The sequence below is a fragment of the Manacus vitellinus genome, unplaced genomic scaffold (genome assembly GCF_001715985.3).
Source record: "Manacus vitellinus isolate BGI_N305 unplaced genomic scaffold, ASM171598v3 scaffold_4_pilon, whole genome shotgun sequence".
Taxonomy (NCBI): domain Eukaryota; kingdom Metazoa; phylum Chordata; class Aves; order Passeriformes; family Pipridae; genus Manacus; species Manacus vitellinus.
Window position 1 is genome coordinate 27,445,599 of NW_021940604.1, and position 26,498 is coordinate 27,472,096.

The following is a 26,498-nucleotide window of genomic DNA, read 5'->3' on the forward strand; positions in this document are numbered from 1 at the left end:
CCTTCCTGCCTTTTCCTCTTTGTGCACATATCCTTTGTCCTTTATCTGAGCGTGTTTTAGTATCAATTCTGATTGGTGTCCAGGCTGTTGTAGCAGCTCTGGCTGCAGAATGAAAAAATTGCAAGTCATTCATTTGTGTGCTTCTGAATGAGTGGTGTGCATAAATCTGTGTATTTTTGTATTGTAAAATCATTTCATCTTCACGTTGGAGAACTGAAAAAGGAAATTCGTAGAAAGTGCAGATATTGTAGATTTGACCATCATCCAGGCATTCTTTCTGACCAAGTCAAGTTCTGCATTATTGTGCTCTAGCCAGAGAAAGTATTTTATTAGGTACAAATGGTTGTTGCTTGCTGTTATTCAGCAAAAAAGCTTTAAAATACTAGAGAAGCTTTTGGCTCAGTAAGTGTTATTAGGAACTACACCATCAGTAAAATTTTACTCTGTGTACTGAAGAGTGGAGATCCTCTCTTAGCTTTTAAGCAGCTTTGCAATAGGTAAGATGTCATTTTTTTTTCTCGTGTTATATTTTTAACTGATCATTCAAAAAATATGCATATATGTGAGCTACTGCAATCAGGGACTATGGTGATGATAAAACACACATGGGTTGAGTATGAATCAGGATCCTTTCTGTACTTAGCACACAATGATTTTGTTTACTGCTGTTTGTTGAATTGTTGTGGATAATTATGATTTGGAAACCTCCAGTTCTTGGAGGTTCTCACTGTAGTGACCATTGATCTCACCAGATGTTTAAAGCTGGCGTGTGCCATGTTTGCCCTGGAAATGGGAGAGAAAGTACTTTTGTACTTTAAGTCCATCATAGCCTGAAAAGGCAATCAGTGTTGTATAAATTATGTTTTGGGTTCCTTCTTATATTTCCTTTTGTTGTTTTTCCAATAAACTTTGTTTTTATTGATCGATTTTATAGGAAATTGTGAAATGATAATGATTGTCATATTTTTTCATAAAGGCAGAGTAAAAACTGTTTGTAAGAAACTGCATTATGAAATTAGTTTTCAAAGCAGATAGTCAGTTCTGTAGCATTCTTGGAATTGCCATAAACACAGCCTAGCACAGTACAGCCTATCATGTCACATACTCATGGTATCAAATTGTATGTTATGCTAGGATACACATACATAAAAATCAGATTTCTGACAGACACCAGACTCCAGGCTAATGGTGATTAATGGTTATTAGCCTGCACATTTGGAACTTGTTACCCTTCTTTAATCAAGAGCCAGAAAAAGAGCTCTTTATAATGTAGTGTCATGGTAGTGATATTTCATTGTATGTTTTCATTCTAGATGTTATGAAGTAGCATAATTTCACTAAAAAATAAAGACAGATTTATTTCTTTTTTTCTGATTGAGACCTTTTTGTGTGGTGAGAGTTCTCATCTCACATGTGGAAAGATTGCAACAATCCTGTATGTTATGAAATACTCACTGAAGTCGTCAGTTAGTGTAAAGGGACATTGTTGAGGCATTTATAGTTTCATTCACCATTATCTGTACTGCTCGGAACTTACAAAATGACTTTTTTCTCATTGAAAAAAATTTGTGTTACTTTGCCTTTATCAGACATTATTATGTCACATTAATTGTAGACATAAATTCAGCTAACTGTGCAGCCTTTGCTGAGCTTACAGCTCTAGAAATCTTAGTATGTAACACAGGAGAAAAGTCTGAGGGAAAAGGCAGTAATAAAATAGATATTTAGGTGGCTTACAGAGTGTGCAATGGCTGAACGGTTGAAAAATAGTTTGAAGCTGTCTTTCAGAATATTGAAAATTCTTTTAAGTGAATTGATGATCTTAGAAAAATAGGTATATGTTTAAGTATCTACTGTTCAGAATGATGAACAAAACTGTGTTAAGCAACTTTAAAGCTTAAGTGTGGGACTGAGCCAAGGAAAAATCAAGATACTAACTTGGGATTATATCTATGTTAGCTCCTAGTTATTTTGGTCTTTCTCAGATTCCAAAATGTCAACAACCTAAATGTCAGTTGGGTGCAAACTTTGTTGATTATCATATATTAACTGCAGTGCATTTATATATTACTGTTACATTGAAATGGCTCTGCAGGTCCTCTGCATCAATTTGAATCTTAGTTCCAGACACCTGCAGAAACAAAAAACCTAGGCTGTTTTTAGGGGAAAGGAAGAGCAAGGAGAAGGGAAGAGGGGAGGCTGGAAATCAAGCATGAGAGAAACTGAAGTATATCAAACACTTTATTTTGGCATTGGAGTTGAAGTTAAATTTTTTAAGAGTCGTAGATCATGTTTGAAATCCAAATGCTAAATCTGGAGCTGAGTAGGAAGTAACATTTTCCATTTTGCAGGAAGTTGAATTGTTTTCTTATTTCTTCTCTTCCAAAAATGAAGCGGGGAGGAGGGGAGGTGGAAGGTAGCTGCATCATAAACTAGTACACTGGAAGTACAATCTGTTTGGATCTCACGAAAAGCTCCATTTTTGTTTTATGTCAAGCATTTTATTCTGATTTTTGGCGGATTTGTTTTATGAATCCTTCTAAAACATTAAAATGAAACATGTTGGTATTTTGAAAGGACTGAAGGATTTTCTTCAGTTTAAGTTGATTTGCGGGTGGTTTTGTTTTTTTAATTTACACTGATTCATTTCAACAAGTTATTGTTTCCCACTCTGCTTGAAAACAGTCAATTTTACTTATATAACTTGAGTGCACATACTTATATCTGTCAGAGACAGCCCTGATAAAGTAGACATTAATTTTTAGATTTCATTTTTCAAGTCCATTTTCTCTCAGTTCCTAAGTTAAAGGAGATTTTTTTTTTTGGGGGGGGGGTGTTGTTATTTCCTAAAGTGAGTATTTATGTCTCTGTGTGTGTTGATTTTTCTTTAGAAAGGAAAACAGAGCGTGATAAGAGAGGAGGGATATTTCTTAGTTTCTGAGTGTGAGATAAGTCATTACAAAAACATTTATAGTGATGCTAGTCAGAAGGGCTGGTGATTATTCTGAAACTCAGATGATTCAACTGATACAGATAAAAAGGGGGTTTTGCCTTTCAGATTTGACTCTAGCGTAGACCAAAAATGCAAGGAAGAGATTATGTTGTAAAAGAAGATATGAATATGTTAAATTTTTTACCTGGTTGCGTAATTCAGAGGAGAGGATATAAAATAGAAGACAAAACACTGATTTTTTTTAAATCAGGGAGAAGAGGAATAAATCTGAAATCAGTTCAAGGTGTGGGGAAACTGGGACATGGTATGGTTTTTCCATGTACTTTGCAAATATGCTCCCATCTGAAAAACCAAATCCAGAGAAGAAAGAGGATGCCAGTTCTGTGTTCTGATCAAGGGCAGGGCAGATATTGTGAAAGGAAATATGTAAACATAGTGTTTACATATATATCACTGTTTAAATTAGCATGGGTAAAAAAATTTTTAATTTGAAAGCTTCCTGTCACTTTCATATGCTGATTTGCTTTTTCCTTTCTTGTTTAGTATGTTGTCAAATTGAAAAGGCAGTGCAGTCGTATTTAATAGTTAATCAATGATTTTTTTGAAAAGTTACTTTTAACTAAAAGGTTTTACTTTTCTTTGAAGTTAGAATGTCTTTTCTTTTTCCTTTACAGTTTTCCCTTAACACCTCAAGTGCTATATGACCACCTTTTTTTTCTGTTTTTAATATAGCTCATCCAGTTGATTTTGAGTCACCTTACAGTACCAGACCTGTGTAGACTAGCACAAACTTGTAAGCTACTCTATCAACATTGCTGTGATCCTCTACAGTACATTCATCTCAGTTTACAACCTTACTGGGCAAGGATTAATGACACATCTCTGGAATACCTACAGTCTCGCTGCACTCTCATCCAATGGCTGAATTTATCTTGGACTGGAAACAGGGGAGCCATCTCTGTTTCTGGATTTAGCAGGTCAGTGTTAAATGTACAGAAGTGTTTTGACAAACTCTGTTTGCAGAGCTGCTGTGCAGTAGTTTCACTGAGTATTTGAAACCTTATTAGAAGACAGATTATTTACTATAAAGGGGGGGATTGTTATGATGTAGAAAAAGACATCAGTTAAAACAGTAATAGATACTGAAAGCAGCAGCAGAAGTCTGTTTAAGTTTGTAGAGTCTGCATGTTCCAAGCTGGTTGTGACTGAAAGGCTTCTTCCAGGGGACGCAGTGTTTTGCTTTCTTCTGAGCTTCTAAAACGCTCTACTAAAACTGAGCTGTCAAAAATCCATCTCAAGAGGAAAACGTTTGTGATTGTTCTTTGTACAGATGAGTCATCAGTAGGACTGTATTAGAACAGCTGTAGTAGTAAACTGATTGCGTGCTTGCATGGTATGAGCCAAGTAATCACTAGAGTCCAATGTAAATGCAAATATTTTCATAAAAATGATTTAAAACATTAGTCCTCTTGCAAAACAGGGGGGTTGCATGTGCATACTCTATTGAGTTGAAAATATGACTGCTGTAGGTCATTAAAATAGCAAATTTGCAGGGATTCTTCTCTGTATAACAGCCGTGTTCTCTGCTTTCTTTAAGATATCATTTCTTGCTTCTTTGCTCATTAGCATTAGTTAAACAGCTTCTATCAATGCATTTCATTTAAGCAAAAATGGCCCCTTCAACTAAGGGGTAATCAGCAATGTCAGGTGAAAGCAGAAATGGACTGATAAGAAACAGACGTGTTTAATATATCTGAAAAAGTTGTCTTAACTTGTCTGAATAAAAAGATTAAATTGAGTATGCAGACATTTTCTTTCCTTTTGTGTCTGAGTGCCTTACCTGAGGAAGTAAAATATTTTTAAGAAATACTTTGTCAAGATGAGAATGTTGCTTCTGTTTTTCCTGACCTTCCAGTATAATCCAAGAAACCTATGCTCTTTTGTGCTTGTTGGTAGAAAACGCAAATAAGCATCAGCTAGTTGTGGAATGGGGTACAAACATTTCTTCTGAATTTGGATTTCATATTAGATACATTATGCAGAGGATAAATATGCAAGCTTTAATTGAGAATTCAACTCTGAAATCATGAAGTGCTTGCTTTCTGATGCTTGGCTATTAAGTCTGTCTTCTGAAAACGTACGTGCATCTTCGTGGCAACCTTTTTTCATTTTCATGAATTTGGTTTTTTTAACAGAGTACTGCTAAAAATGTTTGTAGTCTCGAAAATAATTATTGCCAAATTTAGAGAATTATAAACTATATAGTTCTGGTATTTCTGACTTCCAGTTAGTTGAAAATAGCTTTATTGCTAATTACTTTTTTTTTTGCTTCAATGCTTAACTAATAGTGGCACTTATGTGTATTCAGCATTTCTAAAATAATACATATTCATTATTTGACTATTAATAATCTGTGAATAAACATGTTCAGTTTATATTTGTTATAAGGGATTATATTTATTTGTAACAAGGGGGGAAATGTTTTTGTACATTGATGCAATTCTGAAGTTATCTGCAGTTTTAGGAAAAAGTATTTCTTGGAAGAGGTGCATGCAGTCTGGGAATGGGAGATGCAGTTCAATCGTGAATTTCTGAAGAAAAGTTATAAGCTACATAATTTTCATGTCTAAATTCTGATTATAATTTTCCCTTCTGAAACAAAACTTCTCTACTCTAACTAGGTCTGGTTTTATATATTTTCTTTTTTCTATTGCAGAAATAATTTTACAACTCTTTGTTCTGTAAAAGTGTCTTTTCTAGTAAAATTTCCCAACACAATTTTTCTTTTGGCATTCTTCATCAGCATATTTGTCAAATTTTCTGGCCTTCAGGAGAGGAAAATTTGCTACTCATTTGCTATGAAAGTATCTAGTAATAGAGGAGTCTTACTAGAATAAGACTTGCTTTTCAAAAGTGTTAAGGTAACTTTTGTCAAAAAAGTAGCTTCCTGGTAAGAGATACTTTTCCTTGGCAGATAAATTTGTCAATAAATGATGGTTCTATTGCCCTGGCTGTCATTAAGATGCAACCACCTTGGGGATATTACAGCATCCAGGACACATAACCATGAATTCCCACAACTTTTCCTTTTTTCCAAAACCAGGACATCTATAATTCGGTGTTTTTGTCAGCATTTGGTGTTACAGTTGGCACTGTGGAATTCAAAACTTTACAGTTTGTTATGATTTCTGCAAGTCAGGACACGTTTAAATGCTACTCTTGCTCAAATCTTATTTTGGAAAATATCTTTAAAAAACTTTTTTATCTGTAATTTCTTATGACAGTCTTAAAAGTAGTAGCTTGTATAAATTTGTGTGTTGCTTTAAAATGTTCATATATGCATGAAATTATTGAAAATATATATTTTCTTATAAAATGTATTGAAGTGGAAAGTTTTTTAAAGAGTAATTTTAAAAAATGTGACTGAAGCAAATACTGTATTATCATGAGAAGACAGAATGCTTCAGGCATATGAACATCCTGAGGCAAAGCTGAAGGTATTTTAACTTATTGATAACATCTACTCCTTAGGGCTAAAAATTACTATCATAAATTTTTCACTTTGGCATATAATATAAATTAACTAAACTTTATATTAGATTGAAACGAAAGTGTACCAAAAAGTGAAAGACAAATGAAATGAGTATCTGAGCAGTCTCAGGAGTCTGGAATGCAAAATGACTGGGATTAAGGAAAGATTTCACAGCAATCATTACATAAACAGCTCTGCACTTCTCTTGGCTTTAAAGGTGTGGTGGATCTCTTCATGCCAGGTGGGAATATCAGCGTGGGAGGGTAAGACCTATGTAAGAAGAGTGAGACAAATCAAACTGGAGGTGTACTAAATATCGAGGTGTTGAATAAATACTCTGAGGTTTAAATAGCTGAAGGACAGTGACAGTTTAAAAACAGGAGTTCTGTATGCAGATTTCTTTGGATCACTGATAATGCCATTAACCTGTTTAAATTCTTCTGCTTTAAATATCTGAGGTATTAAAATTTTTATTTACATCTGACATTTTATACTGTGAAAATGAATTAATAGTGTTTTATTTTCAGGTTAGTCGTGCAGTGTTTGCATGTCAAGCACATCCAGGAATATTTCTTTAACAATTTTGTTGTTCATGTTTGAAGGCTTTAGTTGCTTTTAGTAGAAGTGTAGTTTGACAATGTTTAGCTTGGCGAGACTTTGCTACAAATCAGACAAGCAGGAAGGTCAGAGAAATTACTGAAATATGCAGCAAATAGTCACAGAAAATAGGAGTAATGTGGCTTTACAGGGATTCTCAATTTAAAAATCATGTCTCATCTCTTGCTTTAGTTTCCACAGGTTTTTGGTAAAACTAGGGTTACTGTAACTGACATTAAGTAATAATGTTGGTTTTGCATTTTTTTCTTGAAATAGTTTAATCTGTGTTGAGAAAAACACAAGATCAGGTACTCAATATTCTTCCTACTTGCATGCAATGTTTTAGAATTTGGTTACCAAAAAGAATGTGTAATATGTGCTAGAATGGAAAATATCATTGTAACAATTAGAATAGCTTAGAGAAAGGGAAGGTGACTTAATTTTAATCATCTTACTAAGTCTCACTCTCAAGCATGCATACTTGCATGCACCAAGACAACCGAGACATGTGTCGAAATCAATTTGTGTAGCATGTGGTCTCACCATCCTATGCTGCTTCTGTCCTTCATCTCCTAATTTGTGTGTCCTGAGAAACTGCTCATACATACATTCAAGGATCTTCATGACCTGCTAATCTGACTTCCACCAACACACACCACCGCACCAGCCCTTGTAATGCCATTTGTTCTTTCTCGTGCGTCTGCACCTCTATGTACCCAGCTGTTCTCCGCTCATACCAATCTTAACACTTTTGTTACAATTATCTGTACTAAATGCTGCTGCTGTCATGTAACACAGCAACCTTGAAAGGAAAAGCATCACTGTGAATATAAAAATATCTGAACATGTTTTTAAGAAGCATATTAAAATGTAATTCTACAAACCATTGTATTAAACGCAAGACTGTAACTGCAAGACAGGAAGTCCTCTGCTGAGTTTGTGCAAGTAATCATATAGATAGAACTACCATAAGAAGGAGAAAACCTCAGGATCTTAGAAGTGAAATGAGAAAGAATAAAATCCAAGTGAATTCTTGACATTTTTCTTGTCTGGTGGCAGGCTCTGGAAATAGGAGACCTGAGTGGCTGGAGGGAGCATGCAATTGGCTTGAAGCAAACCAAAATGGATCTTTTCAGGAAATACTGATTCTAGCAGGCCAATACCAAGGAAGGCCAGGCAAATGGGGCAATGTTATATCTGTTAAGTAATGGAGGTAACATCCCTATGTGGATGCTAGTATAAGGTAACACTACAAAGGAAAGTGCTAAAGAAAAAAAAACAATCTATCCAACCCTATGTTGTTCACAAATGGAAGTTGCTTCCCCTCTCCACCCTACCCCTCGGATAACAGATTCAAATGTATGTCAGTGAGTATAAAATTAGTACTGAAAATTTTAATTGAAAATAGATTTGGTAAAATCAGCATGATTGACAACTGTTGTGATAATTGTGTTTAAGAAGGATGAGTAGATGAAAGAGAACTGGACTGTGATCCCTGCTTGCTGTAGAGTTTTCAGTAATTTTGAACTAGGGGATATAGAGTAAGTGGGGATCATTAAGCTAACACTCAACTATAGGTTTTGGATCCAGTGCAGTTTCATCAGAAACCATTGGAGCAAACATGGTGTCTTCAGTACCCTTGTAAGCATATGTCTAAAGGTATTTTGAGAATTTTTTTTGAAAAGTCTTATGTTCTGACATGAACATACCTTAGATTTTAATTTTGGATCATGAGATATGTTTATGATACAGACATGAATTACAAGATTAGAAGTTTTTAGCTGACTAAGCGATCCTGATAGGTTTAGCATCACCATGAGCAAATATCGTCCTAACTGCTAATAGGTATATTTGATGTTTCAGAAGAACTTCACTAGGACTAATTCGCTTCCCAAAAGCTGAAGGAGTTGAAAATGAGAAGCAGTTGTTGAGGCCAGGAAGAAGGTGATGGAAAGTGAGATTGCTTTTTTTTTTTTTTTTTATTAGAAACAGCACAAAAAACTCTGAACAAAAAGAACCACTCCCTCCCCCCCAAAAAACCTGCAAAACCAAACCAAAACCCAAACTCAAAAATATCTTGGAAAAAAACCCCAAAACCCCCAAAACTGAACAACCAAAAAACTTGAACCACTGCAGTCTAGAATGAGGATAAACTTTGAGGGAAAGACCTAATCCAGTAAAAGAAATGTACATGTTCACATTATTTTAGATTGTTTAGTTATATTTTAGAACAAATACGAAGGCATGAAGAGAAATCACTTGAGAAATTGTGTGTATAAAGTATTGATAATGAAAGCAAAACTTAAAGGGATGGACGACTGCAGAACAGAGGAGAGACTGAAATCAGGCACTGGTCAGTCTTCAGTGATTAAAGGAGAGGTATGTGAAGAAATTTTGATTTGGGTAGAAGGTACTTTTTTGGATGTTGTTTGCTTTCAAATTAGCTAAGTCGGAGCCAGTCATCCAGAGTCTGTTAAGTCTAAGAAGTACGAAGACCATGCCACATTTGTTTTGAAAGCATGAGAACTTGTATTCTACCTTGCCATATGGCTCTACATGGAGATCATGTAGAAAGACGTAAGCAAAAGCCTCAGTTCTGAACAGTCTGTTAAGTGCAAAAAATGAGGATGTCTCCATTGTTTAGAGAACTCCACAGTTCTACCTAGTGTTCTCTGTCCTGTGCTGTCTGTTGACTTCCTCAGGTTCCTCCTCTGTTTCTGTTCATCTCTTTTCTACATACCTCTCTGCTCATTCTTGTGCCCTGCTGTATGTCCCTTATCCCCTTTGTGTTTCTCTTTTATGTCTCCTAAATAACCTTCCCAAAAGGGCAGCAAAGCCATGAAGAGCAATGCTTCTTGCTGTCGCTGTGTTTGCTATCTGCCTGTGTGTTTCAAGTGTAATGAGTTTAAATAAAACATTATGAGGATAATAACTCCTCAAGCTGGTGAGCCTGGAGTTCTTCTCCAAGTCTAGGAGGTTAACTGAGCATTTCCCTGACTTGGTAATATTAACTTTTAATAGTCCTAGAAAGAGAAAAGCATTGATCTGTACTAATATTAATAGCAGCCAAGCCCTGTTAAATTATGTGGCAGTTAAACTAACATCCATTATTGTAATGGTGTAATTCATAAAATATTTATTCATTACCAGATTAAAAGCTAGATGTATAATAAGTGGCAACTGGCAAAGTTTTATGGAAAATATTGCCATTCAAACAAACGTGATAATTTGTTGATGAAAGAAGCTGTGTGAATGTATTGTTAAAGCACTCATTAAATAGAGGAATTGGCTAATTGGTAATCAGCAATGTATCCGTATATCTCTACTCTGATTTCCATCCTGCATTTCTCCATGACAGTGTTGAACTCTATTGCTAGTCAGAAAATAACAGCTTAATGTTTAAATACCCAATGTTAATTGTTGTGAATTGTCATGTCACTTCAGCTCTGATATTCCCATAGGAAGGCTTATCAGTCTAGGCCAATTCACTGTGTCCAGTATGGAAACAGCAAATAAGTGCTTGGTGTTTGATTAAACTGATTTTACAGGCTAAAATAGATTCTGCAGAGGGGCTTCAAAGTTAGGCAAAAATAGCGGAGGAGTAAATTTGGATACATGGCAGAACTCCTGTGGCTCTGGGGCTTATGTCTCCCCTTTCATGTCTCAGATCCTCTTCTTGTTTCTCTTCACATAGGCTCATAGAAATGTTGGATGTTAGGGACCTCTGAGGGTTGTCTAGTCCAGGCCCCGACTTGAGGTACCAGTGTCCCCAGTGCTAGATCAGGTCGGTCAAGGTTTCAGGTGACTCTTGGAAACTAACATCCAGGGCTGGAGTTGCCACCCCGGAATCTCTCCCTCTGTGTTGCATAGGATCTGCATAGTCAAACTAAGGCCATGTTATATGCAAGATGAAAGGAATAAAGAAGGATGATGATGAATGAGAAGGATGACTTGAGCGAGTAACGAAAAAACAAGGAGAAGGTTTGAAAACTTGGATCTTGAAAGATGGATTTCAAGTCCTACGCTACTGTTAGTGTCGTTGAGGAATGCCTCCCTGAATGTGTCTGCTTCTAAGACCAGCGGTTTCAGCAGGAGCAGATGCTTGGGAAGGCTAATAACTCTTTAGTTGTAGCAATAGGAGTTTTTGTCCAAACAGAAGCCTTGTTTCTGCTGTATCAGTTAAACCCAAGAAGTAACTTTGTGGCGGAAGTATCAGGACCTGAATCTGCTTAGTCTGCATGAAGGTTTTTGGAGGATAGAACTGGTAATAGAGCAGGTCAGAATATTTACTGTGAGAAACTAATTCATGCTCTTTCACAAGTAGATCCATTATTCTACTAAGTCACATGCAAAACTCGTTGCAGCCTGTATTTTAAGAAGTTAGATTTTTTTCTACTGGAGAAACCATAAAAATACAACAAAGGCATGGCAAATGTGTAGGGGGTTTTATCCTATTAAATATCAAACTTACAAGCCCAGTGACTGATTTACAGTTTGAAGGTTATCTTTGCAATAAAAAGGGACTTAAGCTTGTGACATAAGCTTGTGTATTTTTAGTTAAAGCTGGGATTAGACATAATAGAGCTTGAGTTTCTGACACAAGATCTCTGTCAGGAAGTGTAATTCATGTAGAGACCATCAAAGTTTCTAAATTTTGGATCTTTAGTCATCTGATATCCTGATTTTTTTATAATTCCAATGAAAGTAAAGTGAAATAGTCCTCAGGAATTTCTGTGTTCTAGAACAGCTACCAAATATTCATTTTGACTTACTCGTTAATGAAAGGAATGAGGTTTTTTTTCCTGAAAGTCTTGAAACCGCTTGGTTTAACCACATTTTTACACTTGAAGATTTGTCTCGGATAAATATGAAATTATTGGGGGAAACTTGGATACCGTTGTCAAAATTGGCCTTGGACAGTCTAGAAGCATTTCAGACATTATCAGTGTTGTACTTTGGTCCATTGTCTCAGAGTAAATGCTAAGAACAAAGCATGTTCCAACTTTCTAAACAAAACAGAATTGTTAAGACTAATGGCTTTTCTTTGTTGAAAGGAATTATTTCCTGATTTACATGTTTCAGATTTTGACAGTATTCAGACTCTCACCTGAAAGTATGTTTATTTTTCACTAAAAATATGTTATTTTACAGGTTCTTGAAAGTTTGTGGCTCTGAACTAGTACGTCTTGAATTGTCTTGTGGCCATTTCCTCAATGAAGCGTGCTTGGAGGTCATCACTGAAATGTGTCCAAATCTTCAGGAATTAAATCTCTCATCATGTGATAAAATACCACCTCAGGCTTTCAACCATATAGCCAAAGTGGGCAGCCTAAAGCGTCTCATTCTCTACAGAACGAAAGTGGAGGTAGGAACAAGTATTTTTAACCTTCGCAATAAATATTTTCAGTCCCGGTAAGATAAAGTTGTGTATTTTTTTCAATACTGAAGAATTCAATTAGGTCTAGCAAGGTATCTGATGGTGATTTGGTAACACGAGGTAGTTAGATTAAAGGATAGTCTGTCTTGAATGATTGGCATTTGCTGTGGCTATGCCACAGTCACCATGAAGCCAGTGCCCCTCAGTAACTTCTTACTTTGTGGTAGTTGCTCTGAAGCAGTTGTTATTTTCTTCAAACTAAAAACAAATTGGTGAGCCATGCTTTTAAGTGCATTTTGTATAGAGCTGAATTAGTGCCTTGGTTGTATCTGTTCTGTTTCTACATCATTAATCTTTCTGTAAATCTTGGATAAATCTTTATTTTGTTTTGACCATTGGGTCTAATTTACAAGGCTTTCTCAGATCCAGGGAAGATCATTGTATCAAAGGTAATGATTGTATAATTTTATTATTTTCTACTGTTGATTGATCAGAATCTTCTTGATTCTACTCAGGTAACTTCTAAAGTTTGAGACTTCATGCTTGTAATAGCGCAGTAGCTGAGATATACTCTGAAGTGACTGGTAACTCATTTCTCCTCTATCGCTTTGCTGAACAGAGCTTGAAATTAGATTGAATGTAGGTGGTAAAGATTTCCTGACTTTGAAGCCCTTAAATTGTGAAGATTCATTTCTGCCTTTCATGTGTATGGACATGCATCTGCTTGTAGCTGCCAAGAACATTCATTCATAATCAAGTTTTCTTAAGATTATGCTTCCATTTTATACATAAGTGTAAACAAAAGGCACTGTTCCTAACAAACCGTGGAAGAGAAATTTCTAGAAATTTAAATAGGTAAATTAGAGAGCATGCTTTTGTGTTACTTGCTAATGTGAAGCCACTTAACAATATACATTGTGCATCTCAGATAGAAAAGTAAAATGGAGAGAATGAAGATGTGGAATAGGATTTGAATTAGAGCATTAGAGTTACAAAAACCACAGGTTTGTAGGAATAACATCACCTTTCCCAGCATTAGCTTCTCTTAATGCAAGTCTTTGGATTTCTACACAAAATAGGCTGCCATTCCTTCTGTACTCTTCAGCTGGTACAGAGATGCTTGGTAGTAAGTGGTGGCTCTATACAAAACAGGATAGACTGATCAAGCATGCTGTGAAGTGAGTAAGACTTCTATAAAACTTGTCAAAGTGCTGTAATATAGTTGTGTTCCTGATTTTTGTGAAATTTCTACTACTATCTTCATTGCTGGAGCTTTTAAAGAGCAAACAAAGGAACAATGCTAACAATTAGTCAAGAGCTTGGCTCAATTGTATTTTTGCCAACAAATGATCTGCCAACCAGATCATTTGGATCTGATCAGTGAAAAGAATCTAAAACTGTGAATCCACAAAGGAAAACTCTTAACTGATAACAAGTATATATTTATTGAGAGAAAGTAAGTTAGAAGGTGAGAAGAACAGAGCTGATACAGTCCTCTGTAAAAGTTCTATCTCAAAATCCAAGAAGAAGAAACCAAAAGAAAAATCTGTTCATTTAATTTAGCCTGTTTTCCTAAATAATTCAGCGGCTTGCTTTTTTTCTTAAACCAAATAATAACCAGCAAATTTTCGTGTGTTAGAGCACATCTGGGTAAATAGTACAACTTCTTCTTTTGGCTGTGAATTTGGACATGTGTTTAAATAACATTCTCCATCCTTTTTGTCAGTATGTGATAAAACTGTTCCTGGTTTTGCATTATGCTTTATAAAAAGTACAGAATAAACATTTTAATAAAAGAAATCGTATTTCTTCCATATACACTCCCAAGTACCTGCCCGGGTACAGGATTTCCTTGCTCAGTCTAAGTCATGTGGTAGTCTTTCCTTTTTTTTTCCTTGGCTTTCAATGCTAAAAAAGAAGAGAAAAAAAATTCTTTCAACATCTAAATGTAAAGTATTTGTTGTACTTTTTCCATTTATATGATTACTATGACACTAACAGATAAATTCTAAGAAAATGCTCTCAGAAAATTGACTACTGTAATGATTTTTGTGTTAGGTACATAGATTTTGAGGACAGTGGAAATGTAATAAAATTGATAACGTTTGTCATCTGAGCAATTGTTATTACAGTTTCTTGTTATTTTAGCTGTTTCCTTTGAATAGGTTTTGTTTTTAAAAGTGTTACCATTGTCTCTGTAATCAGAGCTTCAATTTTTAAGTGTCTGTTTTTAATGTAATGGGCAATATGGGTGTTCTGCTACTTATTGCACTGCCACTTTGGAAGATGGCTGTGTGATCTGGAGAAGGTTATGTTCTTTGGTCCTAACCCTGCTGATTCTTAAGGCCATGTATAATGTTATTTCCTTGACTTATTGAGAGTGCGTTTGTGTGTGTAAAATTGTTTTCAAACCTCTGAGTTGAAAATTCTAATGCCTTTGAATTATTCCAACCTCTCTGTTAGAAGAGGGAAAGCCCAGTGACCTTCAGTAACTTTCCAGTAACTAAAAAAAAATGACCTGCATTGCTATAGTCCTCCCCACAAAATGCAGCTCACTTTTCCAGTACTATAAGTTCATTTTTAAAAGGTTTAATTCTTAAAGATTGTTTGATAATGTGTACGTTTGAAAGAATTTGTAACTTGCTCTGAGAAACTAATCTCAACATTTTATAAATGTAATTTCTGTGCACTCAAGACCACTATTATACTTGTGGGGTTTTTGTGCTGGTGGTTTTGGTATCTACTGATACATAGTGTTTATTCACTGAGAGTGTATTCACAGCGTAATTTAAGCGCTTATTGGCATTGATACATTTGAAGAATACAATGAACAATGGAAGTATTATTGTATATACAGTAACTGGCAATGCACATCTTTTTGCTTTAAGCATGAATATTATCATGATTTAATGCTTATCATGAAGTATTCAATCCATATAAATAATTCAGCCAAAATTGTATTTTAAAGAAATGGAAGCCACAATTACAGTAGGAGAACTTGTCAGTCTCCTTATTGCTGGATGTAAATTGTAACATAAGATTACATATTATAAAGAATCAGAATATCATGCAACATGAAATATATAAAGAAAAAGTTTTTACAGTTTGTATTGCAATTATATTTAAAATACAAAACAAACTAAATTTAAAGCTAGTTGCAGTGGGCAAAGGACTTAGTTTTTTTTCACATATTTTTAAGCAGATGTTGTATTTATAAATTTTATCTCTGATACCTTTGACCAAAAGCAAATTTGGAACTTGTGCAGCTGTGAGAAAAGACACTGGAAATCTTGGATACCAAAAAGAAGCATAAGAATCTTAGCAGTAAATGTAATAGCTCGTATTTTCTTATGCCATGAGCAGTAACAGAGTTAATGCTACCATAAAATTGTTCTACAGAGTTTTCAGAAATAACCTGTTATGGGTCATGTTATACTTTTGAGAGCTGTTGTCTGAGGATTTTCAGTTTGGACAAAATTCCTTTGGCTTGGGTATAAATCTTTAGGATTAAGAATTGTGAGCAAATAGTGGGAGAAAAAGGTGAAAGCCTCTAGCTGGAATGTGGATTTTTGGACATAGGTTGAGCTGGTGACAAATAATTGTGCAATAAAGCGCCTCGATGATGCTTTCTGATTTCATGTTGGGCTCATAGGATGGAATTCTGTCATTTGAGCTTGTAATGTGAAGAGTGAGGGGAAAGAATGAAGGTGTAAAACAAATTTACAGACATAAGGGAGGACATAATTTGACCAAATGAAGCAAAACCAAAATACAGTAATTGAATTAACTACAGAGACTATTACTTTCATTTAATTAATTCAGTAATTGTCATGTTGCTGTGTCTCAGTCCCTGCTGTATCCCTGGCGCTGCCAAGTAGCTGTAGAGAACAAAAAGGTGCCCCTGTACATCCTGAATCCCAGCTTGCAAATTACACTACACCTGTTTGTGAGGAAGCAAGTGTTCTGACTTTTGAAAGGCTACACCTGCAATCAGTAATAAAGTTCATTTGACCTTCATTTCCATATACTCTCATTCTTCTCTTACCTGATGCTCATGTAGTGTTCATATTGCATCTGTTTTTAAACCTGTGTCATGAAGTTTTGGAGGCAAAAGTTTTATCACTGTCCAGTTCTTCATCTCAAAAATAGTTCAATAATCCAAGTGCATTAGGGGGAGATGGGGAGCTGATTTTTAGCAAATACATTCCAAATCTCTCCCTTTTGTTATTATATCTTCTGGGGTGATAACTGATGGATGCTTGAGGGAGAATAGACTTCCTATTCTAATGCCAGCTTTTACTGTATAGGAAAATGATTTTGCTGCCATATTTATTTTGAATCTATAAATGAAAATGGTCTGTGTTAGTGTCAGAAGGCATCACTCAAATATGCTTTGATTGTGGTAATAAAGGGCAGGCTAGAGGGTTATCCCCTTCTGCAGCCATCAGCTGAGAAGTCATGAAAGGGATTGGCTCCTACATTTGTCGACAGCTTTCTTCAGTCAGGTTGGAGACACCAGCTCACCTGGAGCCAGGTGATCTGGGATAAACAGTCTCCAGAAGTTCCTTTCCACACTCGACTCTTCTGTGATTCTGTGACTTCGTGCTGATGGCACTAATTGTGGACTTAACCCATGAGCTTTGTTTTCCTAATGTGGGACCAGGACAACTACCACACTTTTTCCATCAATAGAATTTGTGTAGTAAACTGGTGATTTTGTAGCTGTGGTATGAGGATAGATACACAGAAGGCTGAGATTCTCTGACATGTATGGTACTATATAGGATACTGTACATTGGGGTGTGTGTAAGGAAACCGGACTTAAAGAAGGGAGGAAGCAGTCTTTAATGAGACCCTAAGATTCTTTTATCTAAGCTTTCACTTCAATGAAAAATTTGAAGAAAAAATTACAGAAGAATAAGAGTCTTGTAAAAGATTTAGGCTCTTGTTTCACTGAAGGGCTGGAAGAATTCCCAACTTATGTCATACACAGTTCTTCTGAGAAAGGGGAAAAACAGCCTGTTGTTTGTCTCCAGAAAAAAAGTAAGAAATTTAAAAGTAGCTTTTCAGATTTGTCTATAGAAAGAAAGTTTATTAAAAGGTACAGCCTATTTCTTCCCTAACCCAACCCCAAAGTAAAACTTTGTTGTTTTTCTTAAGCTTTTCCTTTAATCTTTCAGAGTCACACTGTGGTACACTTGTTTTCATGCCTTGTATGATAGTGCAGCCATTATGTGACAGCTATATTATAGTACATCATTTGTATTTTTCAAACCCTTTTTATTTTTTTTTAATCTCTGAGTACTCGACAATGAAACTGCAATGAGTAAATAGTCAAATATTCAAAGTGCATCTTTCACAGGTGAGTCACATCTGCCAGACAGAAGGGTTTTCTGTTTGAACAGATACTGAGCTCAGGCTATCTGTTGGATGCTTTCCTTTCATACTAACATTAGAAATGATTTACACTTCTTGCTGTATCATGAATGTAAAAAATCCTGAAAAAAGCCAAGTAAGCTTCCGTCTCGCCAAATGTATTTCTCTGGCACCGGTATTTGGTTTCTCTGCTGATGGGTTGTCTGTTCAAACCAACAATGCTTTTGCATCATCTAATTCAAAACATACATGTGATGGCCAAGACCTTTACAAAGACAGGTAAGATACAGTTTAGTCCAGTATCAGCTATTTAGTTGAACTATACACAACACGTAACTGTCTTCCAGGCTGGCATGTGTTACAGAGTAGAGGGCTTTGATGTTTGAGCAGTCCTGTCACCTGTCTTGTGTGGAGTAAATTAGGATTTCAAACAGTAATCTCATCTTTTGTCCAAGACATGATCAACTCTGTCCTTTGTGACACACGTTTTTCTGACCTGTTCATAAAGATTGCAGAGAACCTGCAGTCAGTCTTCCCTTTTTCTGAGGTTTAGGACTAACTACGATGCCCTAAAATATTTCTGAAATCTGCTCTGTAATGTTGGGTTTAGCAACACTATTCATATCCTTCTGATCAATTCAACATCAGTCTTCTCTCTGAAAGCAACTTCTGCACTGTATGTTTTCCTCATCTAAAAACATCTTTCTGGGAATGGAGGATAGGACAGACGATTTCATTTGCCCCCTTTGAACTCTTCCTGTTGTCTGTGCCATCTTACAAAAATTAAGTATTTTAGTAGGTTTTGTTTTGGCTTGGATGGCAAAAGAAATGTGGACCACTGAAGCCATGACTCCACAAAGAAAAAGTAAATCTTAAGTTTGTTTACGGAGTGGGTTTTTGTTTTGTTTTGGTGTATTGTTAATCGTCTGCTCTTTTCTCAATCTCTGTAAAAGGGAGCAGGTACGAAGCTAAACTTTACTTTTGGTTCAGAGAAAACTCAAAAAATCTCCAAACTATACATGTCTTGGCTGATAGGCTCAAGAATGTTGTTAGATGGATAGTCTTTGATTTGACTGTCTCTGCTTGGCTGAGAAATTAGACTCCAGGTTAAAGCTTGGTGATACAGAATTTAGGTGGCCTCAGCTCCTCTTGTGAAGCACTCTAACATTTGAAGTTTGGCCTGTGCTACAGCTTCAGGATGGGATGATTGCCTTGCTCTTTTCCTTTGCTTGAATAGGAGTGTTATGGCTCATGTTGTACTGCAAGTCAGAGAGATGAATTGTACAGACAGATGGCTTGAAACAGACAGGTTATTACAATGATAGTCCTTCTATATGTAGTGCATATGGATTCTGTGAGCTGCCATTCTCTCCTGCTATTTTCTTGTCTTTTGCCACCTGGATTCTCAGTTGACTGAGGCACAACTAGGCATGCACAAAGGTTTTTTTCTTCTTACATGACATATGCAAAGCCCACCTCAGTTACAGGAGAACAGACACTGCATCTGAAAGAAATCTGGTTTGCTGTGTGTGGGCATGTATGCACCCCAGAAGAGGAATTAATATAGCCAGTATAATTAATGTTGTGTATGTAGTTGTTTACTCTTGGGCTTGACTTGGCATGATTTGTGATGGTATGACATGATATTCTACCAAGCTCCTTTCTATTACCCAGATCTCTGGTGCGTTTTTTAAAGTTTTTTTTGTTTTTTAAATAATAGTTTAAAATAATACTTTAGGTGTTACAGGTTGTGAAAAGACCTTTGAAAATGTGGACTCAGTGCATGTCAGTACAGGAAGGACTGTCTTAAATAGAGAGGGACAAAAAAGGTACTCTGTGAGATGCATCACATTCCTGTTGAAGTTAACATAAGGAGCTTAGTTATCTATCAAGATAACTATGAATACTAGTCTTCCTATCTATTTTACCCCTTTCTGAAGAAGTATGGAATTGATCTCACAACCTACAACCTGTTTAGAGTGACTGTTCACTTTTGTACTGTTTGTGTCAATTAAAGAAAGAGATCGCTGGTTCCTGTCCTTTCAGGCCAGGGTGTAAATTCCAGTCTGGAAACCATTACTAAAAAGCTTGGTGGAATGCAGCAAGGTACTCAGCTTTCCTGTGGAGTCATCTGAATACCTGCAGGAACCCTGTTTAGAACTGTGTGTGCAGTCAGAGACTGCTTTTTTTATCTCCAATATTTAGGGTTTGGAGAGAGGGATTTGGGGATTTTGCTTTTAATTTGTGCACCTGAGTAGGTTCTAAAGCTCATAGCTTTCACTGAGTTAAATAGTAAAGACTGTGTCTCATTCTCTTTTAGTCGTTTATTCATGTTTAGTGATCCAAATGAAACATTTGCTTAGTTAGTGTGTAATTTAAAATGAATTGGATATTTACACATTTACGAGCTTTAAGATGTTCTTAATAATGTCTTTAATAGTGACTTTTCAATGCTCTTGTGTTCCATTCCCTAGCTACCTTTTCCTTTAAAAACATGAATGAAAGTTAAGCAAGCAAGCAAGTGAATAGTGACTTTGTAAGACTTCTACCAAGATATATGTGAGGAAGGCTTACTCTTAGCATCTACTTTTAGGCTGCCTTTGGGAAATCAAATCTTGGAAGGCCAAGTTGGAATCGAGATTCCATACCTGTCAAGTGTTGAGTGTTTATAATTGCTCCCTGGAGACACCTAAATTAGATGTCTGAAATGGTATCTGTGTCCCTGTTCTGTGTCTGCCAGTCTTTTTGTGCAAGGAATCACATGTTACTTCTCAGTGATAGGACAAAGGATGAGTTTGTGCCAAGTTTCATTAGAAAGCAACAAACTGAGGAAACTACATAAAGCATTTAACTGTAAACTTTCTGCAAATAAGTAAATTTATATTTTAAAAACCTATAAATTATACTATCAATGTGTACAAATATTGTTGACAAGTGTTCTTTTTGGAATTACACGTAATAGCAGTAGATTATTTGTCACTTGTGTATTACTTGGGCTTTTTATCTGCTAGAAACTGTTGAATATCCTGTAGAAATCCACATACTTTTATTGTTACTGTGTTGTGAAGCTTAACCCTGTTTTCAGCTCATATAGATTACAAAGTCCTAACAAAGTGATGTTTTAAGTATGATGCACAACTATTTGTGATGTGAATCCCAGACTGTTCTTTTTTTGCACTGTGCATGTTTCTAACAAGAAAACAAAATATGACTATAGACAATGCAGGAGGGTCTTTTCTGTATCTTAGAAACAGAAATAAAAATCCACGAAGTTTCACTTGCTGTGGAGGAGACAGGCCACGTACTGTACATTTTATAAGATGCCTCTGATATTTCAGTCCAGTTTCAGGCTGAGCAGCATGCAGTGCTTTCTGAAAAGAATGACCACATTAAATGGCAGGAACAGGGCTGTAAAATACATGTTACATGTTTCAATCTCCATGCTAATAGTGACAGGTGCTCCGTGGTTGTCAGCATGCTTGTCAGCATGGAGACTCTTTGACATTAAAGTCACCAACTGATGCTGTGCAGCTCTATTGGCATTTCCATCAGGCTGCAGCTGATCAGCGAATGTCAGAGCCTCCGCTCTTCTTCTGGTGTGTCGCCAGCTCTCTTGTGTTTTCAGGCTGGCCTTGCCTCTTATTTGATCTTGCCACACTTCTTCTGCAGCTTTCCTATGGGAAATGAGCGGATAGGTCAGTGGTACGTGGGTATCTTCAGGGCAATGCAAACCCCCATCCAAAGTGATTTGCATAAAGGTTTGTAATGATTACCTTTGTTTTAAGCCAACCAATGGGTAAAGTACCCAGGGACTCATTAAGTGGCATTTGTTCCCTCCGTAACAGAATTTTGAACTGTATTTCAGGAAACGCAGTGGCAGCCTTTAATGTCTAATTGACCTCTTTGTTTCCCTTTCCATATTTCCTTTGGATGTGTTCCCCCTGGCAGCAAACAGCCCTGCTCAGTATTTTGAACTTCTGCTCGGAGCTGCAACACCTCAGCCTGGGCAGCTGTGTCATGGTGAGTACTGGAGCCGCTTGGGGTGTATGTGTGCATGCACTCACTCACTTTGGAACTCAGTCTGGGATTGTTTCACAACAGTGTGTTAAATGCTAGGCTGATATTAGACTTTACTTGCTTGGAAAGTCCAACATAAATGCAGCTTGGTCATATGCATAGGGGTTACATACCGGTTTAGTGGGCCTAAAGCATAGCTTCTAGGCTTTTTCATAGTTCTTCAGGCATTTTTTGACAGTTTTTGGACGTTCTTTATATGCATAGTTGCTTTTTCTTTCCAAGGCTAATAATCCAAAGTTAATAATAATTACTTACTTTTATTCAGCTCAGATCATCATTCCTAGCAGCTTAATTCTTGTGTCTGACCCTGCAGTAACAACCACAAGAGCAATATCTTTTGGCAAAAGCCATTTGAGCTGTAGACTTGCTGGGCACATTCATTGATTTGAAGAAAGTGAATATAGGGACAGCAGCAATTCCTACAGGGCACTCATTTGAGCTGTATTGCATGTGCACACCTGAGCTGTGTGTAGAGGGATTCTGGCTTGCTGCTATCCCTGGTGGTAGCAAATTGCTGATCGGGGAAACTTAGTCGAGCTTCCTCATAGTTCAAGAATCACAGAATAGTTTGGGTTGGAAGGGATCTTAAAGTTCAGCTGTTTCCAACCCCCCTGCCGTGGGCAGGGACACCTTCCACTAGACTTGGTTGCTCAAAGTCCCATCCAGCCTGGCCTTGGACACTTCCAAGGATGGAGTATCCACCACTTCTCTGGGCAACCTGTTCCAGTGCCTCACCACTCTCACAGTAAAGGATTTCTTTGTTGCCTGAATCTACCCTCTTTCAGTTTAAAACCATTACCCCTTGTCCTGAGTGCATGCCCTTGTAAAAGTCCCTTTGGCTTGCCCAAAGTAATTAATAAGAGATGCAGCAACTGATCAACCTAAATTGGAAAATAAGTGTGTTCTTCAGTCTGCAAGTGCTTATGGTTGCAGTACCCACGGTCATAAAAGTAGCTGTAATAATCTTTTACAGGAAAAACAACTGTGAAAAAAAGTGCTTTTCAAAGAAAATAAACTTTTTGGTGCATTTTGATCCTTAGTTTTAAGTGAATTTAAAAACACTTATGTCTGAAACTAAGTGAACTTAAAAACACTTATGTCTGGAATTTATAGGAAATTAATTTTATTTTTGTCTTTTTTAAAAGTAGACCTCATTGTACTCTACAATGAACAATTTTCAGAGCTCTTTAGAAATTACATGCTTAAGACAAATCTGTAGGTGTTAGGAAGCAAATCTTGAAACATGCATATATGTCTGGAAAGATGGTACACATGACAAAGTGTTTGCTTTCCTTGCAGATTGAAGATTATGACCTTATAGCAAGCATGATGGGAGCAAAATGCAAAAAGCTTCGCAGTCTGGATTTGTGGAGATGTAAAAACATAACTGAAAGTGGAATCGCAGAATTGGCTTCAGGCTGCCAGCTTTTGGAAGAACTTGATCTTGGTTGGTGCCCTACGTTACAGAGCAGCACAGGCTGCTTCACGAACCTTGCACGTAAACTCCCAAACTTGCAAAAGCTCTTCCTTACGGCCAACAGGTCTGTGTGTGACACAGACATCGAGGAGCTTGCTGCTAACTGTACACATTTACGGCAGCTGGATATATTGGGTAAGAAAATACGGGAATATTGGTATTTATTTGACCGTGTCTCAAAAACCTTGTGGTTAAAAAGGAGACCTTAAGACAAAACTGTCTTCTAGACATATTTTTAAAATAATTGTTTCTTAAAATTATGGTTTGGCATATGAAAAAAAAGAGGAAGTTTTCCTCACTGCAGTAGGTTTCTGACTCAGAATCCAGTGGGTTTATACCAACTATGTGCTTTGACTGCTTAGTATGAATTGCTTAAACTGAGATTTAAGTACAAGATTTTTTCCAATAACTTTTAGTTTGATGACCATAGCTTTGTTTAACTGAAATCGTTCTCTTTGACTGTAAGAAGAACCAATTTCTTATCCTTTTTCTGCTTTTATTTATAATTTTCTTTCTGTGACAAAGTATATTTATAGTATGAGTCTGTGATCAATAAACAGATTTTGCTTTTGTGCAGTACAGATACACTATGCAATACTGACTTTCTTTGTTGCTTTTATCAGGAAGGGAATTTGAGTTATTAAAGATGAAAAGGTACTTACCAGCAAAACTTTACATGGACTCTTTAGAAAGGTGGGAAGGAAGTGGTGAGGGGCAAAAAGCATAGCAAATCTGAAATTTTTAATTCTCTGCAGCTTCCATAGTTAAAAATATTTTTAGAAATCTCAAGTAAATATACGTTGGATTCTTGAGTAAGGACTTTGAGAAGTGTAGTTTTGCGGGGTACTGAATTTATTCTTTATATGGTGGAATATAAGATTTTGTCTTTGTAATAATGTAGGACAGCAGGGTAGTTTGTGGCATCAATGTGAGAGTAATTTCTTTATGCTTTGACAGCCTATTTTCACTGGGTTAGTTGTAAAAAGAAGACTTAAATGAAAGGGAAAAAAACCTAGCTACACTGTATATTTTTAATATTTAATAATTTTAATGAAAATATTACATTTAGGTTGAGAGAGACACTGCAAAAAGCTGAGAGCCCTCAACTCAAATAATGTTCCAAGCAAGTTGAAGGCTATCAGCATTTATCATTACAAAATATTTAACATATGGCTTCAGATTGTCACTCCAGTACAGGTAGTACACTCTTCTATTATGAAATAGAGGTTATTCATCTTTGACTGACAAAATGGTCTTCTGACGAGTATGGGAAAGGAGGATGAACTGATTAAAAACTTAACTTCACATAGTACAAATTGTGGAGACTTGATGTATATGTCCACAGGAGGTGCTGTGTTTTGTGTATCTTTAAGAGAATCTGGTTTGTAGCTAGATTATCAAGGGCACATTTCCCTATTCAGACATGCAAAATTTCCAAATGGCATAGTGAATTAAGTCTTTCATAAACATGTATGTGCTCCTGACCACCAACTTCCATGTATTTTTGTTGCAATGGCATTGTGTCTGCCCATGAAGTGGTCAGACCTCTTCACTGCATCTGGGACTCCCCAATGAAGAGTTTGGCTGTGTTAAGCCTGTGGATAGTCTGCCAGTTCTGTTGTCTCTCTGCCAGCGGTGAAGGCTTGTTGCCACACTTCTTTAGCATTTGAATTCACGTTTTAATTGTTTAACATCTTATTGATGTCTGGGGGGGTGTTGAAAAATAATATGTGATTGGGGAAAAGGAGCTTGTTCTGTTCCCCAGGTGCTTACCAATGTTCCTGAGTCAAGTGGATTTGTAATCAAACTTTCTCAGTGAGGTTGCATGTTGGGTTCAGATAAATGCTCTGTAGGGGATATGCAGTTGAATTATCTGCAAGATGTTACCAAAAACTGTAGTATTCACCTACCAGACCTCACTTTCTTCCTACAGAGAAATACTTAGTAGAGTGAAAAGAAGGTTGTCTTCTGCTGTAAACAGGTCAGTACAAGGTGATACGATATATGTGAAGGACTTACCCCGCTTTTTTGACAACAGCAAGAAAACTGTGTTAATTTCTTTGTCTGAATATAGTAAGCACTACAATCTATGGTTAAAAGAAAGAGCTGTCAAGTGGAACAATGTTGGGTCATCTGGAGGTAGAGTTGCCAGGTAACTCATGTAAGTGCAGAAGTCTCTGTTGTCTGAACTAAAGAGCTAGTCTCTTACTGTGCAGGAGTACTAAGAAAGTCATAAATCTCTGTATGTGCTCTAACTTTTGGCATCTGATGTAGGGCCATCCTGTTACTTTAAGCTGCATAAATGTGTAATATGTTTTTGTCCTTTAGAAGAAGTGTGACAACAGGTCTGAAGCTGTTAGAGGCTGGAGGTCAACACTCAGCTTTGCAAGAGTAACCTTGAACAGTGGGTCTTCCCTGTGATGTGAACGAATGAAAGATGTTCTCATTATATCCTTTGTCATCTTCCAAGTACAGAAATGTCTGGCTTGTACATGCATTTTGGAGGGTGTAGAAGTATTGTGTCTAGGTTAGCACTGTGTGCTGTAAGGCAACTTCTTTTGCTTCAACAAAGCTGAATAAAAGCAAGATTTTTTTTGCTGTATATAGGCACTTACCTAAGTAGAGGTCAGAATGTCTTACTCTGCACTGTAGTCACCAGCATTGAATATACTATACTAGTGTCTCTCTGCAGTTGCTAGAACTTATAAACTGGCTAGGGAAAACTTCTTGTTTCAGTTATAGATTATTTATCATCACAATAGCTTAAGAGCTGGAGGAGTCTAAGCCTCTGAAAGAAATCTTGTTGAGCTGTAAGTGATGCAAAAAGCATGTTATTATAGCTTGGATGCTGTTTTAAGGTGATAGGTCCTGCAGCTTGCTACCCATCTGTCCTTTACCATAATTGTTTGGCAGTTTCCTTGTTACAGAGTCAGAGGACTCTGTAGAAGGTGAAAACTGCTGTTTTTCAAGAGCTCCATAAACTTATGGCTCTTGTAAAGCATTGTTGGATTGTGGTGGTGCATCCCCTGCCCTCCCCCAAGGCTGCATTATGATTTGAGACACCTTAAAACACTCATTTCACAACATGGATGTCTGACTGTGTTTGTGC

General features: G+C 36.6%; 1 protein-coding gene across 1 annotated transcript in view; it reads left to right on the top strand.

Annotated features, from left to right (window-relative positions):
• The window catches only part of FBXL4 (F-box and leucine rich repeat protein 4), a 47,660-nt gene that overhangs the window by 14,508 nt on the left and 6,654 nt on the right, over positions 1-26,498 (top strand). Inside the window, exons 4-7 of the mRNA XM_018078039.2 lie at positions 3,686-3,930; positions 12,234-12,447; positions 21,784-21,855; positions 23,212-23,524. Coding sequence (XP_017933528.1) covers positions 3,686-3,930; positions 12,234-12,447; positions 21,784-21,855; positions 23,212-23,524 — 844 coding nt within the window. The remainder of the gene's footprint in view (positions 1-3,685; positions 3,931-12,233; positions 12,448-21,783; positions 21,856-23,211; positions 23,525-26,498) is intronic.